General features: G+C 40.8%; 1 protein-coding gene across 1 annotated transcript in view; it reads left to right on the plus strand.

The window, feature by feature from the left end:
• The window catches only part of ALOX5 (arachidonate 5-lipoxygenase), a 65,518-nt gene that overhangs the window by 11,609 nt on the left and 34,409 nt on the right, over positions 1 to 19,500 (plus strand). The window contains exons 3-4 of the mRNA XM_017862228.1: positions 1,435 to 1,516; positions 17,115 to 17,237. Coding sequence (XP_017717717.1) covers positions 1,435 to 1,516; positions 17,115 to 17,237 — 205 coding nt within the window. The remainder of the gene's footprint in view (positions 1 to 1,434; positions 1,517 to 17,114; positions 17,238 to 19,500) is intronic.

Consider the following 19,500-nt stretch of genomic DNA (forward strand, 5'->3'; position numbering starts at 1 on the left):
AGCTCAGGGATGAAGATGCCTCAGCCTGGAAGTGCTGTGGGGTGGACAGCGCAGAGTGTGGCCCGGGTGTCATGTGAGAACTGAGTCCAGGTCTGCAGTTAGATCAGTACAGAGGTTGAAGCCTATAGTTCCAGCACTTTGGGTGGCCAAGGTGAGAGGACTGTTTGAGTCTAGGATTTTGACACAAGCCTGGGCAACGTAGAGAGACCCCATCTCTACAAAAAAAAAAAATTGAAAATTAGCCAGGGGCCAAGGTGGGCGGATCACGAGGTCAGGAGATTGAGACCATCCTGGCTAACACAGTGAAACCCCGTCTCTACTAAAAATACAAAAAATTAGCCGGGCGTGGTGGGGCACCTGTAGTCCCAGCTACTCAGGAGGCTGAGGAAGGAGAATGGCGTGAACTCGGGAGGCGGAGCTTGCAGTGAGCCGAGATCGGGCCACTGCACTCCAGCCTGGGTGATAGAGCAAGATTCCATCTCAAAAAAAAAAAAAAAAAAATTAACCAGGTGTGGTGGGGTGTGCCTATAGTCCCAACCACTTAGAAGGCTGAGGTTGGGGAACCACTTGAGTCCTGAAGTTCAAGGCTCCAGGGAGCTATGACCATGCCACTGCACTCTAGCCTGGGAGACAGAGGGAGACCCTGTCTCTAAAAAAAATTAAAATAAATACAAAATAAAATACAAAGACTCAGAGTAGGGGTTTTGGAAACTTTTATAGCAACTTAACAGAACAATTTTATGACTTTTGTACTTAATAAGGAAAAAATGACTTGCATTTTGAATATCTTTGGGTTTTGTAAATTTCATTTTCATTTTTTCTAGTAATTAATTGTTATTATATTTTACAAAAATATCAATCTGTGTTGAAAAGAAGGTTTTAAAACGTAATGCTTCACCACGAGAGCTACAGAAACTATTCCAGGATCTGTTTTCAGGAGATCTGGGCTTCCCCTACTCACAGCTCTATGGGCTGCATTCACAGGCTTGGCCTTAAGCAATAGTTTAAAGAGTGGTCATGATATGACCTGGTCTGCTGTAAAGGCTCTGAGAAGCAGCCCTGCCCTTAGCTACCTGCTCCAACTCCTGCAGTGAGAGACACGCTGAGAGGTAAGATGCTCTCAGAGCCAGGCTTAGAGGGAGGAGCAGAACCCTCAGGCCAATGATGACTATAGGCATGATAATGGTCATTGTTCCCATCTATTGGCATTTGCTGCATGCCAGGTGCTGTGTGGAGGGCTTTCCTGCATTCTCTCCCCAAATGCACACCATGACCCGGAGAAGTAGGCATTATCATCTCCATTTTACATATGAAAGGGTCAGGGCAACTCTTGGTCACACAACTTCAGTGACGGAGCCCAAGTCCAAGCACATGTGCACTGGGCATTGTTATTTTTCTTCTTAAGGCTCCTCTCATGTTGTTCTTTCTTTACAGCAAAGTTGGCCCGAGATGACCAAATACACATTCTCAAGCAACACCGACGTAAAGAACTGGAAACACGGCAAAAACAGTATCGGTGAGTTATGACATCAGATCAGGTGGTCACGGGGGCCATGATTTCTTCTAGCTCAAGTGCATGGTATGAAATAAACCCTTTCCACGGTGTATGGCCTGTCACTGCTGGAAAGTCACCAAGGCACCAACTCCCAGTGTGGCTGCACAATCCCCAAACTTCACCTTACCTACAACTCCAGACAAGAGATGGAGAGGAGAGTAATGAAAAGAACTTTGAATCAACCATATTGGCACGTAGGAAGAGTGGGCAGAAAACCTTGAGTGTACCTTAATGTTCTCCATTGTGGGAGTTGCCTCTTACTTCTTATGTCTTCTTATAACAATTCAGTTATAAAAGTGATATGTGATCAGCAACAAAATTGACAACTCTTCAGCCAACTGACCAGAGGATTCAAACTATTAAAAGTCCAGACCCAGATAACTTCACTGGCTAATTCCATCAAACATTTAAAGAATTAATACCAATCTTGCATAAACTCTTTTATGAAATAGCAGGAACACTTCCCAACTCGTCTCATACCCGTATTATACCAAAACTAAAGGCATCACAAGAAAACTATAAACCAATATCCCTTAGCAATATAGATATAAACATTTTCAATGAAATACTAGCAAACCTAACTCAGCAATATATAAAAGGCATTAAACAATATGAACATGTGGGATTTAGCCCAGGAATGCAAAGTTGGTTTAACGTCCAAAAATCTATCAATCTATTAATTGAATACACTATATCAATAGAGTAAAGAACAAAGCAAAGTACATAATCATTTCAGTAGACATACAAAAAAAGGCATTTGACAAAATCCAACACCCATTCATGATAAAACACTCAAAAAATAGGAATTGAAGAGAATGTCCTCAACCTGATAAAGGTTTGAAAATTCACAATTAGGCTGGGCGCGGTGACTCATGCCTGTAATCCCAGCACTTTGGGAGGCCGAAGTGGGCAGATCACGAGGTCAAGAGATTGAGACCATCCTGGCCAACATGGTGAAACCCCATCTATACTAAAAATACAAAAAGTGGCTGGGTGTGGTGGCATGTGCTTGTAGTCCCAGCTACTCAGGAGGCTGAGGCAGGAGAATTGCTTGAATGCAGGAGGCAGAGGTTGCAGTGAGCTGAGATCATGCTACTGCACTCCAGCATGGTGACAGAGCAAAGAAAAAAAAAAAGAAAATTCATGGTTAACATTATACTTCATGATGAAAGATTGAAGCCAGAAACAGGATAAGGATGTTCACTTTTGCTACTTCTATTCAACATTGTACTGGAGGGTCTAGCCAGGTCAGTTAGGGAAGAAAAAGATAAGTAAAGGCACCCACACTGGAATACAGTAAGTAAAACTATCACAATTTACAAATGACATGATCTTATATATAGAAAATCTGAAGGCATTCACCAAAAGAAACTATCAGAACTAATAAACAAACAAGGTTACAAGATACAAGATAATCAATTGTTTTTCTGTATATTAACAACCAATGATGTGAAAATAAAAGTAAAAAAAAAGTTCAATTTACAATAGCATCAAAACAATAAATATTTATGAATAAATGTAACAAAGTAGTCTGAGACTTGTACAATGAAACTACAAAACATTGTTTAACATAATTAAAAATGATCTAAATAGGTTGAAAGACATTTCATGTTCATGAATCAGAGGACTTAATTTTGTTAAAACAGCAATTTTAAAAAAGTAATAACCTGTACGTACATAACAAAGTAATATGCAGGTTCAACACAACCCTTATCAAAATTCTAGCTGATTTCTTTGCAGAAATTGACAAAGTGTTCCTAAAATTCATACGGAAATAGAAGAGATCCAGAATAGCCAAAACAATCTTGATAAAAAGAAAACAAAAATGGAGGACTTGCACTTCTCAATATCAAAATTACTACACAGCTATGGTATTCAAGACAATGTGATATTGGCATAAGGATAGATATATGGATCAATGAAATAGACTTGAGAGTCCAGAAGTAAGCCCTTACACTTACGGCCAATTAATGTTTGACAGAAGCAGCAAGACAATTTAACAGAGAAACAATAGTCTTTTCAAAAAATGTCCCTAGCAAAACTGGATAGCCACATACAAAAGAATGAAGTTGGATCCTTAGCTCACACCACATACATAAATTAACACAAAATCGATCAAATACCTACCTAAATGTAAGAGCTAAAACTATAAAACTCTTTTAAGAAAACACAGGAGTAAACCTTCATAATTTTGGATTTGACAAAGGACTCTTTATATGACACCAAAAGCATCAGCAACAAAAGAAAAATAGATAAAATGATGTCATCAAATTTACAAACCTTTATGTTTCAAAGGACACCATCAAGAAAGTGAAAAGACGAACCGCAGAATGGAAGAAATATTCACAAATTGTATATCTGATAAGGGCCTTCCACCCAGAATTTATAAAGAACTCTTAAACTCAATAAAGACAAATGGCCCAATTAAAAAATGAAAAAAATGAATGAGGATCTGAATAGATATTTCTCCAAGGACCCATTAGTCATCTAGGAAATGCAAATCAACACCACAATGAGATACCACTTGATACTCACTAGGATGGCTAGAATCAAAAAGTCAGACAAGAACAAATGTTGACAAGGATGTGGAGAAATCAGAACCCTCATACACTGCTAGTGGGAATGTAAAATGGCATAGCTGCGTGAAAAAGAGTCTGCTAGCTCCTAACTGTTCAACAGAGAGTTACAATATGACAGCATTTCCACTCTTAAGCATATTCCCAACAGAAATGGAAACATATGCTCACACAAAAACTTGTACATGCATGATTATAGCAGCATTGCTTATAACTATCAAAAGGTGTATACAACCCAAATGTCCATTAATGGATGAATGGATAAAATATAATATATCTATATAATTTGACCATGAAAAAATAATGAAATGCTGACACTTGCTACAACATGGATGAATCTCGAAAACATTATGCTAAGTGAAAGAAATCAGTCACAAAAGATCATATATTGTATGATTCCTTTTATATGAAATTTCTGGAAGAGAAAAATCTGTACAGACAGAAAGTAGATTACTGGTTGTCTAGGGGCAGGGAGTGAGGAAGTGTTCATGGGAGTGACAGCTAATGGATACAGTGTTCCTTTTGCAGGGGATGAAAATGTTCTACAACTGATGGTTGTCCATCGTGTAAAAATTAATACTAAACATCCTTGAATTGAACACTTTAAATGGATAAATTTTATAGTATGTGACATATTTCAATAACGCTGCTAGAGAAATTTAAAAATTCAAAACGGATTATAGATCTAAAAGTTAGGGCTAGCAGCATAACACTCTTGGAAGAAAACATACGAGTAAGTCTTCATAATCTTGGGTTCGGCAAAGCCTCTTAGATATGGCACCAAGAACACAGGCAGCAAAAGAAAGTAGCCAAGTTAGACATCATTAAAATGTAAAAGATCTGTACTTCAAAAGACATCATTAATAAAGTGAAAAGGCAACCCACAGAATGGAGAAAATATCTAAATCATATGTCTGATAAGGGACTTGTATCCAGAATATATAAAGAACTCTGACAACTCAATTTAAAAATATTCTGTGTGAATAACCCAGTTTAAAAATTAGCAAAGGATTTAATTAAATAGTTCTCCAAAGAAAATTTGTGAATCTCCAATAAGCATGTGAAAATATGCTCAACATTATTAATCATCAGGAAATTTCAAATCAAAACCACAAGATACAATTTCACACCCACTAAAATGGTTAGAATAAAAAAAAACAGTAACAAGTGCTGCAAAGGATGTGGAGAAACTGGAACCCTGATGCTGCTACTGGAATGTAAGATGATGCAGCCACTTCAGATAACAGTTTAGTGGTTCCTCAAAATCTTAAACCCAGCTACAATATGACCCAGCAATTCTATTCCTAGTCCTTTACCCAAGAATAATGAAACCATACATCCATGCAAAAACTTGTACACACGTTATTTATAGCACCATTGTTCACAATAGCCAAAAAGTAGAAACAAGCTAAATTCCATTAACTGAGGAATGAATAAACAAAATATAATTTATCCATACAATGGGATATTTTTTGGCATTAAAAAGGAATGAATGCTGGGCGCGGAGGCTCACACCTGTAATCCTAGCACTTTGGGAGGCTGAGACGGGCAGATCTCTTGAGGTCAGGAGTTTGAGACCAGCTGGCCAACATGGTGAAACCCTGTGTCTACAAAAATAGAAAAATTAGCTGGGCGTGGTGGTGTGCACCTGTAATCCCAGCTGCTCGGGAGGCTAAGGCAGGAGAATCACTTGAACCCAGGAGGCGGAGGTTGCAGTGAGCCTAGATTCCCGCACTGCACTCCAGCCTAGGCAACAGAGCAAGACTCCATTTCAAATAGAAAAAAAAGAAATGAAATGAACTACAGATACATGCCAAACACTGAATGAACTTCAAAAATATGCTAAATGGAAAACTCACTTACAGAAGACCCCATATTGTATGATTCTATCTGTATGAAATGTCCAGAATAGGCAAACCCACAGGGTCAGATTAGTAGGTGAGTAGTTACCTAGGACTAGGAGTTGGGGAGGGGGAACAAGGAGTGAGTGTTAATGGGTTCGAGGTGTCCTTTGGGGATGAGATTATTTCAAAATTAGGTTATAATGATGGTTACACACACAACTCTGCAAATACATTAAAATCTTTCAATAGCATACTTTTAAGGGGTGAATTTAATGGTATGTAAATGTATCTCAATAAAGCTTTTTGGAAGATAATAACACATTACAGAGTGCTCCTCTGGAAATGGGTGGCTGATGGGCTGTATCCAGCCTCTACAAGTGTTTGATGGATCATTGTTGACTTTTGAGTAAACAGAGATATTCTTCAGGCTTCCCCAGTCTACACCTGTCTGTTGTCTATATCAAGGTTTTCTCTCATTTCATTTCCTGCTTTGGCCCCTGGAAACATTTGAGTCTGTGTCTCCTTCCAAGGGAAGGAAGTGGAAGGAATCATTCTGTAAGGACAGTGAAGTTACCTGGGCTGCAGAGGGGCCTTTGGGAGTCAATATTGTGATACTTTTCTACATATTCCTCAATAGTTGAACTTCTTACAAGGAATATGTAGTATATCTGGGTTTTTTTTTAACTCAAAAAAGTAAAAGAAGGAAAACAATATAGAAGCAGAAAAATACCTATAATTCATGTTTAGTTGTTTTCACTTTGTCTTATTCACTTTTTAAATGTGGGATTGTGCTATATATACCACTTTGCATCCTCCTTGCTGCACTTCAGCAGGATAGCAAAATCATTTTCCCATATTTTCAAAATCTCCTCATAAACATTATTCTAGTTTCTATGTAATATTCCATTGAATGAATGCCTCATCATTCACTTAAACACCCGGCCTCCCTGGACATTTAGGAGGTTTCTAATTTTTATATTCTTATAAGCAATGTGAAAACCCTTGTATGTGAAATTTGTATGCATTATTAAGTATTTTCCTAGGATAGATGCCCGGATGTGACATTACTAAATAGTAAAAGTTATTAGTATACATTGACAAATTTCTTCTCAAAAATCTTAACCAGTTTTCATGAGCCATGTAAGAGTCCCTATTTCACCAAACACTTGCCATAGCTGAGCAGTATCTTCATTTTTCTTAATTTTTCTAAGTTGCAACAGCATCTCTCAGCCCAGTAGCTCCTTCTTCCCCTATGCCCAGCCACCCTGTCAAGGGGTGAGAAATCCCACACCAAGAACACAATTGCCCCATCCTCAAAACTATCTTTAGCTCCATCCCCCTTTTCATCAAAAACATTCCATGAAACAGAATAAAGAAACAAGAAACAGCCACACATATGTGGTTACTGGGTCTGTTATGGAGGGCTCAGCTGATGGGTGGCACTGGGCTACTAGACAGGCATCATGAGGACAGGGGCCTGCCAGCACAGAGGGCTGAAGGAGAAGGAGAAGAAATCGGACTCCACCTCTTGCCATTCAGGAGACTCAGCTTGGGGTTGATTAGACTGAAAAGTTAAAGACAAAACTGTAAGACATTTAGACTACAGATGATGATTCTTCCAGGTCTCAAGCTAAAAGGATTTTTCAAACAAGGCTCAGAACATGTTAAACACAAAGGAAAAGATTGGTATGTTAAGGACACTCTGTTCATTGAAAGACACCAGGAGAGAGTGAAGGCAAGTCATGGAGTGACTGACGAGAATTATGCCTAGCATGTGAAGGACCTGCAAATCTTTCTTTTTTTTTTTTTCTTTTGAGACAGAGTCTCGCTCTGTCACCCAGGCTGGAGTGCAGTGGCCGGATCTCAGCTCACTGCAAGCTCCGCCTCCCGGGTTTATGCCATTCTCCTCCCTCAGCCTCCCGAGTAGCTGGGACTACAGGCGCCCGCCACCTTGCCCGGCTAATTTTTTGTATTTTTTAGTAGAGACGGGGTTTCACCGTGTTAGCCAGGATGGTCTCGATCTCCTGACCTCGTGATCCACCCGTCTCGGCCTCCCAAAGTGCTGGGATTACAGGCTTGAGCCGCCGCACCCGGCCTGGACCTGCAAATTTTTAAGAAGGGGAGTGCATTCGCTAGAAAATGGGCAAGAGGTTTGAGTACTCACTGTACAAAATATAAGCAGCAAGTATACAAAAGGTGTTCAGCTTCATTAGGAATCAGAAGATCACAGTGAACTGCTGCTACTACCACACACATGCCCCCCCGATGGGCAACACTTCAACAACTGACAACACCTGAGTATTAAAGAAGATCCAGAGGGCTGGGAACACTCACGTACTGCCCAGCAGGAGGACAAGTTGATATGACCTCCGTGGAAAACAATTTAGCAATATCTAGTGAAACTGAAGCTACACTATAATCTACGACCCAGAAATCCTATAGTGGGATCCAAATTTGTGTGGATGTGCACCTGGATACTCACAACAGCGTTACTCATCATGGCCAAAAAATGGCAACAACTCAGTGTCCAACAGCTGTAGAATAGATAAATAAATTGTCAAGGAAAATTCTACACAGCAAGGAAAATCAACAAACTGCTGCTAACATGGACAAACCTCACCGACGCAGTGTTGAAGGAAAGAAGCCAGGAGCATGTCTGGCCAATTCATAACTTTGGAATTAAATTGTTTAGGGAGGTGTGTCATAGCGGAACCTTAAACAATAACAAGAAAATGATTATCATAAAGCTGACGATGGTGATTACCGGGGGTGGAAGGAGGGTTGATTGGGAAAGGGTGGGGGATGAGGGTACGGACAACGTTCTGATTTTTGACCTGGATGGTGGTCATACAGGTGTTTTGTACATTTTTCTGCATGTGTGAGTGTGTGTGTGCATATATACATATCCATACATATTTTATATATTCTATTTCCCCATTGAAAAATCAAAAATAAAACTTATATGCCATTAGTGTCAAGTGTGGGAGAGTAACCTGCTGTGCTGTGGGTCATGTTAAGGGTATATAAATGTGTGATTTGTTTTAGAGTATTTGTGCACAAGCCTCTCAGCTCAGGCACCATATGATGTGTTTCCAGACTTTTGTACCTGGTGCAGTGCACACATTGTACTTGAGCTCTGCCTCCCATCCCAAAGGGCTGTTGTTTCGATGCTTCTTCCTCGACTTCCCTCGCTGTTTCAGCCACCTCTGGCAAAGCCCCTGAAGCCAGTTCTTGGAGTACTTCTGGCCTGTGAATCTGGGTTAAGATAAAATGCCTGTAAAATTCATTTAATTTGTTATAAGCCATTGACACTTTAGTATGAATTAGTGGGGAATCTAATTAAACTTTGCTATCTACTCATCTAAGATAACACAAACTAGCCCAATTCTCTGGGAGCTGCTTAACATTATCACAATGTTGCAGCAGGGGGCTTCTGGTGAGATAGTTTCCCCCTTTCTTAGATTTAATCATTTTTTTCTTCCTCCTTCCACTCATCTGTCCTTTTCAGAAACCCTCCTTTGCTTCCGTTCAGGAAACACTGAACTTTGCACTGTCTGCACAATCCTAGAGTTCCTCTTTCTCACAAGATTCCTCAGGCTTCTAGATCAGAGTTTGGAAGTAAAGCAATGACTAAGAATAGTCCCCACTATGTCAGAAAGCTGGTGCTTCTCGCCGGCCCTCCTTACTCACTCAGCCACACAGGGAAAAGGAGAAGCAGACCCAGGTCATAGCCCACAGCCTGTGCTCTCCCACTGTGACCACATCTGTCTGTGTTACATGCACACTCACACACGGCAGTAAATGGCAAAGTGTGGGTGTTTGTTAATCGATGTAATTTAATCTAATCATTCTGTGACCTGCACTTTTCACTCATCATTACATATTGAAGAGGATCTGGTTAACACGGACAGGTGTGGTTCATGCAGTTAACTTCTTCATGGAACGTTAGTATCTGAATAACCCACTCATCCGCTCTCCTGCTGATGGGCGTGCGGGCTGTCTTTAATTTCTAGCTGTTACAAACCAAGCTACAATGAGCTTTCTCACACGTCTCTCTGTGCTCTCATGGAAGAGTTACTGTAGGGAATATTCCAAGAAGTAGAGTTGCAGGGTTGCAGACCACATGTGTTTTTAAGCTTTCTAGATATTGCTGATTGTTTTCCAAAGGCATTCTGCCAGTGGACACCCCAGCAACTGTTTCTGAGATTCACTGTTTCCCTGCATCATCAACACTTCGCATCTTCAGATGTTTTCATTCTTGTGTGTGAAATAGTATCTCATTTATTTTCCTCTTCTTAAACTGCTACTATTTCTTGCCTTCTGGGAATGTACCATAATTTACTCAGCCATTCCCCTATTCACTGACATTCATTTCATTTCCCATTTGTAGGTGTGTCTGTTTTGGGTACTGCAGTACAAACAATGCTGCCAGAACCAACCTTGTACAAACATCTTGATGTACTGGTGCTTTAGTTACTGGCAGATCCATTTCCAGAATGCAGATTGCTGGAACAAATCAGCATTTTTTTCATTTTAAGAAATACCAACAAAAATCCTTTCACAAAATTGTATAGTAATTTGCAGTCCCACCAACTGTGTATGAAAAGATACTTTTACCCATCCATACATTTATCAGTACCCGATGACCTTGTTTGACAGTCTACAAATCCCTAAGACCTTATGGTTGTTTTAATCTGCACTCCCCTGACCACTAATAAGTTAAGCATCACTGCATTGCCTATTTATAAGCTTTTTTTTTTCCACTATTGTTCTTTCAATTATTAATCTAAAGGAGCTCTTTCTATATCAGGATAGTATCCATTTGTTACATATGTATAGCATTTATTATTTGTCTTCTGTTGCTTTTGCCACAGGAGATTTTGGTTCTTTATTTTATTAACCATGTATTGTTTACATCTATAAATTTTGGGTTTCCTACTTTTCTTAAGAAAGCCCTCCCCACCCCAGTGTTACACAAATACTTCCCCTGTAATTTTGTCTGATACTTTTATAATTTCCTCTTTGAGTTTGCACCTTTCATTCATCTACCTTTTTTTATTTTCTGGGGTTTTTTTGGTTTTTTTTTTTTTTTTTTTTTTTTTTTTTTTTTTTTGAGACAGAGTCTTGCTCTGTTTCCTAGGCTGGAGTGCAGTGGCATGATCATGGTTCACTGCAGCCTCAAACTCCCAGGCTCAATCCACCCTCCCACCTCAGCCTCCCAAGCAGCTGGGGAGTGTAAGTAGCATGATGGGGAGCACCAAGTAGCATGGTGCACCACCATGCCCCACTCCTGCCACATTTTCATACATGCTGCAAAGTAGGGGTGGAACTCTCCCGGTAGCATTCCTCCCTGACTTGGATGACAGGGATGATGTCCTTCCACCTGACTTGGATGACAGGGATGATGACACCCACAGTACAAGCTGGCATAGGATGGCAGTCATGAGCTCTGGAGTTGAGTGTCTGGGCTCAACTCACACTTACTGGCACTTTCTCCAGTCCTGTGAAAGTTGTTTAATCTGTCTGTGCCTCAGTTCCCTCAGCTATAAAATGGGGGAAATAACAGTGCCTTCCTTATAGGGATTTTGAGATAATAAGTTAAACCATGAAAACACAGAGAATAGTATTTGGCACGTAGAAAGCACTGGATAAGTGTTGGCAAGTTTTGTATTATGTACACATAGTTTCTGGGTCTGTTTCTACACTTCATGTGTTAGCCTATTTTTCTACTTCAGACCCCAGCACGATTTTTTGGTTATCATAACTTTCTAATAAATGTTAATGTCTGTTTCATATCTCACTGTTCTTTCTTAAGATTTTCATAATGAGAATTACTTTGAATTTCACATAACTGTGTTATGTGTCGGCATTTTAGTGAGATTCAGTCTTTCTATCCAAGAACACAGCATGTCTTTCCTCCTCTTTAGATCCTGTGTCATGTCCTTCCATAGAATTTCTAGTTTTCTTCATGCGGGTCCTTCACCTTTCTAGCTACTCTACATGTAGCATTTGCTGTTCTGAGCAGGATATTTTTCTGTTTGCAAAAATGTTGCTGGGATAAATGTAAATTACTTGTTTCTTACATTTACTGTACATTGGTCTCTCACTGAATTCTTTCATTGGTTCTAATCACTTGTTCTTGTTTGTTTATTGTTAGTGAGCCTGGTTAGTTAATGTGCTCATATTATCTAAATGATAATAATTTTGTCTCTTACTTTCCATTATCTACACCACTGATATTCTTTTCTTATTGCATGGCTGGAATTCCCAAAACAAGTAGTGGTGGTAGTGATGAACATCGCTCTCATATTTTTGTTTCTTTGTTTACTATTATATTTGCTGTAGTTTTATAATGAATATTCTTTGCTGTATTTAGGAGTTTATTGATTCATTCTAATTTAATTTTTGTTCAGCTGAACTCGTTCAATTAATTTCCTCAGAAGGTCCATGTGTAGTGTAAGATCTGAGTCTGTGCTTGTCCTCCTGTCCCCCCACCCATCCCCTCAAAACAAATTCCCCTGCCCTCATTGATGATAATATGAGAGGCTTAGATGAAGATCTAAAAAAAGTCTGTATACACTTCAGTCTTCCCGTTTTCAGAATGACAAAGGAGAAATCTAATGATAGTTTGATTGTTTCATTTCCTAGAGTTTCTATCTCCCTCCCTCCCCCACTTTCTTCCTCTCTCATTCACTCTCTGCATCTCTTTCCTTCTCTCTCTCTTTCGCTCATGTTCTCCTGTCTCTTGGACATTTTAAATTTTAATCAGTATATACCTAGGTGTATCTTTTTCCTTTTTTTTTTTTTCCACCTAGGACTTGTCATTGAGGAAAATGATGAGATGAGTCTCAATCATTTTAGGAGACTTCTTTGCGAAAGTTAAGGATGCACGCCCGGGAGACAGCTCTATGTCTTTCTCTGAAGATGATTTTGAGGACTCCAAATTTAAAGGGGAAAGGGCGGGATATTGAGAAGTACACAATTTTCATGTAAGAGCAGGGCAGGGAAAAATAGTCATTCATGCCTTTGTCTGGCTCAGTGAATCTGCATTTTTTAACATAAGATGATATAAACAAATAGGGCAGAGGAAAAATGCAGGGAATCTGCATTTTACATAAGAGAAAATAGACAAAATAGGGCAGGGGAACAATCAGATATGCATTTGTATCTGGTGGGTGACTGCACTTGTAAAGATAAGCGATCAATTTGCATTGCCATGGTGAAATTTTAACAGTTCACTAGGAATTTCCTTGTGAGCAAAATATGGTGGAGACATGTAGCTTTTCATCATAGCCATCTTATTTAGGAACCAAAAGGGGGAAGCAGGTTTGCATGACACAGTTCCCAGCTCGACATTTCCCTTTGGCTAAATGAGTGTGGGGTCCTAAAATTTAATTTCCTTTCACAGACTTAAGATATTGAAGTATTTTTCAACTTAAGGAAGTTCTTTTATTTCTTTGATTTTTTTCACTTCTCCATATATTACTCTCTCTCCTTTTGGAGCTCTTCCTCCTTGCTTATTACATCTGTATGTGGCTTTCATGTCAGTTAATGAAAAGAGTCACACTCTGTGAAGTATTTGAAATGATTTATTCTGAGCCAGATATGACTGACCAATGGCCCATGATGCAGCCCCAGCAGATCCTGAGAACATGCACCCAAGGTGGTTGGGGTACTTGGTTTTATACATTTTAGACAGCCATAAGACATCAGTCAATACATGTTAAGATGGACAGTGGTTCAATTTGGAAAGGTGAGACAACTTGGGGGAGGGGAGCTTCCAGGTCATAGGCAGATTCAAAGATTTTGGATTGGCAACTGTTTAAAAGAATTATTATCTAAAACTTGGAATGTCTTGGTTAAGAGTAAAGGTTGTGGAAACAAAGTTTTTATCATGCAGATGAAACCTCCAGATAGCAGGCTTCAGGTAGAATCAATTGTAAATGTTTCTTATCAATCTTAAAGAGTCTGTTCTATTGGACTTAACATCTCTGTGTTGATGTGAATGCTGATCAGCTGTGCCTGAATTCCAGGAAGGAGGAGAGTACAATGAAGCATGTTTAGCCACCCATCCCTATTATGGCCTGAACTAATTTTTCAGGTTAACTTTGGAATGCCCTTGGCCAAGGGAAGGGTCTATCAGTCAGTTGTGGGGCTTAGAATTTTATTTTTGGTTTATATGTCTCTCATAGTTTCATTTATGGCTTCCATTTCTTTGTAGTTTTGCCCTGTATTGGGGTTACATGTTCTTCTATTTTGCACAAAGCACTTCCTGGCACGTAGTAGGTGCTCCATAATTAGTTATTGAATGAACACCTTCTCTCTTCTAGGTGTTAATGAGTTGAGCTTAAACCTTTCTCCTTACATATTTTAAATTCAGCCTAAAAGTTTCTCTGTACATAGTGAACTGTAACCTAACTGGAAATGTAAACAGACTGTCACCTACTCTCATAGCAAGTAACCAAGTCTCAGCCAATCACAGCAGCCAGACTTCAGCTACTCACAGTGGCCAGCTGTTCACACTGGGCTCAAGTAAGGCAAATGCTGAGCCATCACCAATCTGGCTCTTTCTGTACCTCATTTCCATTTTCCGTACATCACGCTGCTTTTTCTGCCCATAAATCCTGTCCAACTACAAGGCAGCATCAAAGTCACTCTGAGCTGAATAAAATACCTGGGAATCCAACTTACAAGGGATGTGAAGGACCTCTTCAAGGAGAACTACAAACCACTGCTGAGTGAAATAAAAGAGGACAAAAATGAATGGAAGAACATTCCATGCTCATGGATAGGAAGAATCAATATCATGAAAATGGCCATACTGCTCAAGGTAATTTATAGATTCAATGCCATCCCCAAGGTAATTTATAGATTCAATGACTTTCTTCACAGAACTGGAAAAAACTACTTTAAAGTTCATATGGAACCCAAAAAAGAGCCCGCATTGCCAAGTCAATCCTAAGCCAAAAGAACAAAGCTGGAGGCATCACGGTACCTGACTTCAAACTATACTACAAGGCTACAGTAACCAAAACAGCATGGTACTGGTACCAAAACAGAGATATAGACCAATGGAACAGAACACAGCCCTCAGAAATAATACCACACATCTACAGCCATCTGATCTTTGACAAACTTGACAAAAACAAGAAATGGAGAAAGGATTTCCTATTTAATAAATGGTCCTGGGAAAACTGGCTAGCCGTATGTAGAATGCTGAAAATGGATCCCTTCCTTATACCTTATACAAAAATTAATTCAAGATGGACCAAAGACTTTAAATATTGACATTTAAACATAAAAAATCCTAGAAGAAAACTACGGTAATACCATTCAGAATAGGCATGGGCAAAGACTTCATGTCTAAAACACCAAAGCAATGGCAACAAAAAACCAAAATGGACAAATGGGGATCTAATTAAATAAAAGAGCTTCTGCACAGCAAAAGAAACTTACCATCAGGAGTGAACAGGGCAACCTACAGAATGGGAGAAAATTTTGCAATCTACTCATCTGACAAGAGGGCTAATAATCCAGAATCTACAAAAACTCAACAAATTTACAAGAAAAAACAAGCAACCCATCAAAAGGGGCAAACGAATATGAAACAGACACTTCTCAAAGAAGACATTATGCAGCCCACGAACATGAAAAAATCTCATATCACTGGCCATCCAGAGAAAGCAATCAAAAAACCACAATGACGATACCATGTCACACCAGTTAGAATGCGATCATAAAAAGTCAGGAAACAACGGTGCTGGACGAGGATGTGGAGAAATAGGAACACCTTTTACAGTGTTGGTGCGAACTAGTTCAACCATTGTGGAAGACAGCAAGTTTATTAAGAGAGTAAAGCAATAAAGAATGGCTACTCCACAGGCAGAGCAGTAGCATGGGCTGCTTGACTGAGCATACTTATAGTTACTTCTTGATCATGTACTAAACAATGGGTGGATTATTCATGAATTTTCCAGGAAAGGGGTGGGCAATTCCAGGAACTGAGGGTTCCTCCCTTTTTTAGACCATATAGGGTAAATTCCTGACATTGCCATGGCATTTGCAAACTGTCATGGCACTGGTGGGAGTGTCTTTTAGCATGCTAATGCATTATAATTAGCATATAATGAGTAGTGAGGATGACCAGAGGTCACTTTCATCACCATCTTAGTTTCACTGGGTTTTGGCCGGCTTCTTTATCACAACCCGTTTTATCAGCGAGATCTTTGTGCCCTGTATCTTGCATCAACGTCCTATCTCATCCTGTGACTTAGAATGCCTAACCTCCTGATAATGCTGCCCTGTAGGTCTCAGCCTTATTTTACCCAGCCCCTACTCAAGATGGAGTTGCTCTGGTTCAAACACCTCTGACATTTTCACAGCTTAAGTTTAGTCAATAAGTAAACAAAAAGAAAAGCAAAATAAACATTTTTGAAAACGCAAATGCCCAATGCCACAGGATAAGTTTCAAGGAAGTCAGAATCTGAGCATGTTTATTGGATGCAGTGCATGGCTTGTCTTTGGGGAAGCTGTTTTGATTGTAATAATCTCTAAACCTGCTATTAGCCAACAGGTGAGAGAGGGAAGCCTTTTAGCCGTCTGTGTCTGGGTCCCTCTCCCAGGCCACCTGCTGCCTTGTCGTCCTATTGTGAAGGCATAGGAACTGTCCCATTTCCCCAAATGCCACATGCAGGACATGCACGCAGTCCAGGGGACACACTGACCAAGCTGGCAGAATGGTGGATGTCCAGGTTGGGCGTGGCTGGGCAGCCTTAACGCCTTCTACCTCCAGTGACTGGCAAGGCAGGCCTCTGCTGTTCAGTGTCACCTCTAGTAAGTGAGGTCTCCCTAGACTACCTTCAGAACTTTTTATGCAGTGGTGCGCACCTGTACCACTGTAAGCTCAGTCTCAGGGTTCCCACTCTGATGCTCAGGGCACAGCAAAGTTGGTGCCACTGGACTTTGGAAGAGGTCCCAGAAGCTTACTGGACACAGGGTCAGCCTGTGATGTGTTGACTTTAATTGTGGGTACATCAATCTCCCTGTGTAACACCGTCTGACAGTGTGGGCAGCCCTCAGCTGAAGGGGCAGACAAAAGGCCGGCATTTAACCCAATTTCTTCTCCTTTCTCATGCTCAGATGGATGGAGTGGAACCCTGGCTTTCCCTTGAGCATCGATGCCAAATGCCACAAGGATTTACCCCGTGATATTCAGTTTGATAGTGAAAAAGGAGTGGACTTTGTTCTGAATTACTCCAAAGCGTAAGTTTATGAGAACTGAGGGACTCTGGGCAGCCCCTCCAGCGGCTGGTGTTGGGGGTGGGACCCTCACTCCTTTCCTCATGGGGCCCTTGGGTTGGGGGAACAGCCTAGCTGAGCCAAACGCTTTGATGATATGTTGGCCATAGAGTGGATTCTCAGTGCACAATTGCAGGACAACCAGTATCTAAAAAAGTCACAACCTAGAGGACGCCAGACACCAGACATACATGTGTTTTTGGCCCAAAGCAGGGGTCTTTAGTTGGAATGCCTCCTCCCCGTCCACATCTCATCCCCTCTATGGCCACTTCAAAGGTGTGAAGGCTTTGTGTCCAGGCTGTCACCAAGATGGCAGGTGCTACGGTAAGAATGGCCAAAATGCCAGTGCTGATCCCATGACATATATCCCCTGTTCCTCCGTCACAACCCCACGAGGGAATCACAGTCATTGTCTCCATTTTACAGTTGAGGAACTGAGGAATACGGAGGTCGAGTACTTTCCTTGTCCAAGGCCCCCAGCTAATAAATGGCAGAGATATGGATTCTGTGCACCTTTGTTTCATCTGAATGTCTGCAGGGCTTTTTAAAGCTTGCCCAGGTTATCAGGAGACTCCAGGCTGCTTGTTAAACATATGGATCCCCTGACCCTACCCCAGGTGTAGTGGAGGGGGTCTTTAAATCTGCACATTGACCCTGTAGGGAATTGTAAAAATCATGTCAGTTTGGCAAACCCTAAATCCATGGTTCTGAAACTGGACTGACCCTTATGTAATCCAAAAAGTATCTGAGACAGGTTTCAATCAATTTAGAGGTTTATTTTGCTAAGGTTAAAGACATACATGGAAAAAAGGAACACAAATCCACAGGAACAATTGGTGGTCTCTGCCTTTTTCCAAAGATGCCTTTAAGGGCATCAATATTTAAAGGAGAAAAGCAGGCTGGAGGGAAGAAAGGGAGGGCATGGTCACATTACTGAATCCACATGTTGCAAAAGAAAAGGAGCAGGTAGGGGAATAGTCAGTTATGTATTCCTCTTGCACTCAGTACATCAGCACTTGATAAGGTGAACACTGAGAGCTACCTGTGGGGGTTTTTACCTTTTATCTGTAGCTATCTTAGTTCCTTGCATGACTCAGCTTTCAGCTTAATTTTTCCCTTTTGGCAGAGTGAATTGGGGTCCAAAGATTTTCATTTCCTCTTATACCTAGAATCCTCTGAGGAGCATTAGCACCTCCCAGTGCCAGGCCAACCCCACACCTACAGATGACAGTCTACGAGGGTGGGACCCTGGCCTTGGGTCTGCCCACCCAGCAAGTAGACGGGGCTGAGAACTCAGCCAGTCTTCAAAGCTCAAAATAATATTATTTATTCTAAACACTTTGTAGCTGTTTTGGGGGGTACAATCATCTATTTTAAGCTTCATGGCCATCCTGGGAGGTAAATAATATTATTGACCATTTCTAGCTGAGGAAACTGAGTCTCCAAGGGTCAAGGTCAAGGAGTTTGCCTAAAGTCATTTAGGCAGAAATTGGCAAAACCAGGATTTGAATCCAGGTCTGTTTGTGTCCAAAGCTGGGGCATTTTTCTCCTACCACAATCGAGGTCTCCTAGAGAGAAAAATTAAAACCAAACATCTGGATTGGTAATGCAGCAGCACCCAACATCTCCCTGGAAACATCATGGCAGTTAAGGGCTCACTTCCCTTCCCCTACTCTGGGATTGGGATTGCTGATCAAAGCCATGTAGCTTTAGTGGGGTAGGTCCCAGACCAGGATGGGACAGGCAGGACAGAAGGCCCCTATGAAAGAGACAGTTTAGAGAGGATGATAAGGATGGTGAGGTAGTAAGGTGGAGAGTAGTGCCACCTGGGCTTAGTAATGGTGGAGGAGGGAATGGAGGAATACAGGATGGATGGACAATCAAACAGATGGACAAGCAGATGGATGGATTGAGAGATGGATGATGAATGGATGGATGAAGGTAAGGAGGAAGGAGGGAAGAAGAGGTAGATGGTGGATGGATGGAGGGATAGATGAGAAATTGATATATGGATGGATGGATTCATAGATGGATGGTGGGTGGGTGGGTGGATGGATGGATGGATGGATGGATACTGAGATGAATGGATGGACAGATGGGTGGATGGATGGATTGATGGATTGATGGCGAATGGATGGTGGATGGATGGAAGTGTAGACAGAGAGATGGATGGATGGATGGATGGATGGATGGATGGATGAATGGATGAATGAATGAATGGTGGAGT

Source organism: Rhinopithecus bieti, unplaced genomic scaffold (genome assembly GCF_001698545.2).
Source record: "Rhinopithecus bieti isolate Rb0 unplaced genomic scaffold, ASM169854v2 scaffold_64276, whole genome shotgun sequence".
NCBI lineage: Eukaryota > Metazoa > Chordata > Mammalia > Primates > Cercopithecidae > Rhinopithecus > Rhinopithecus bieti.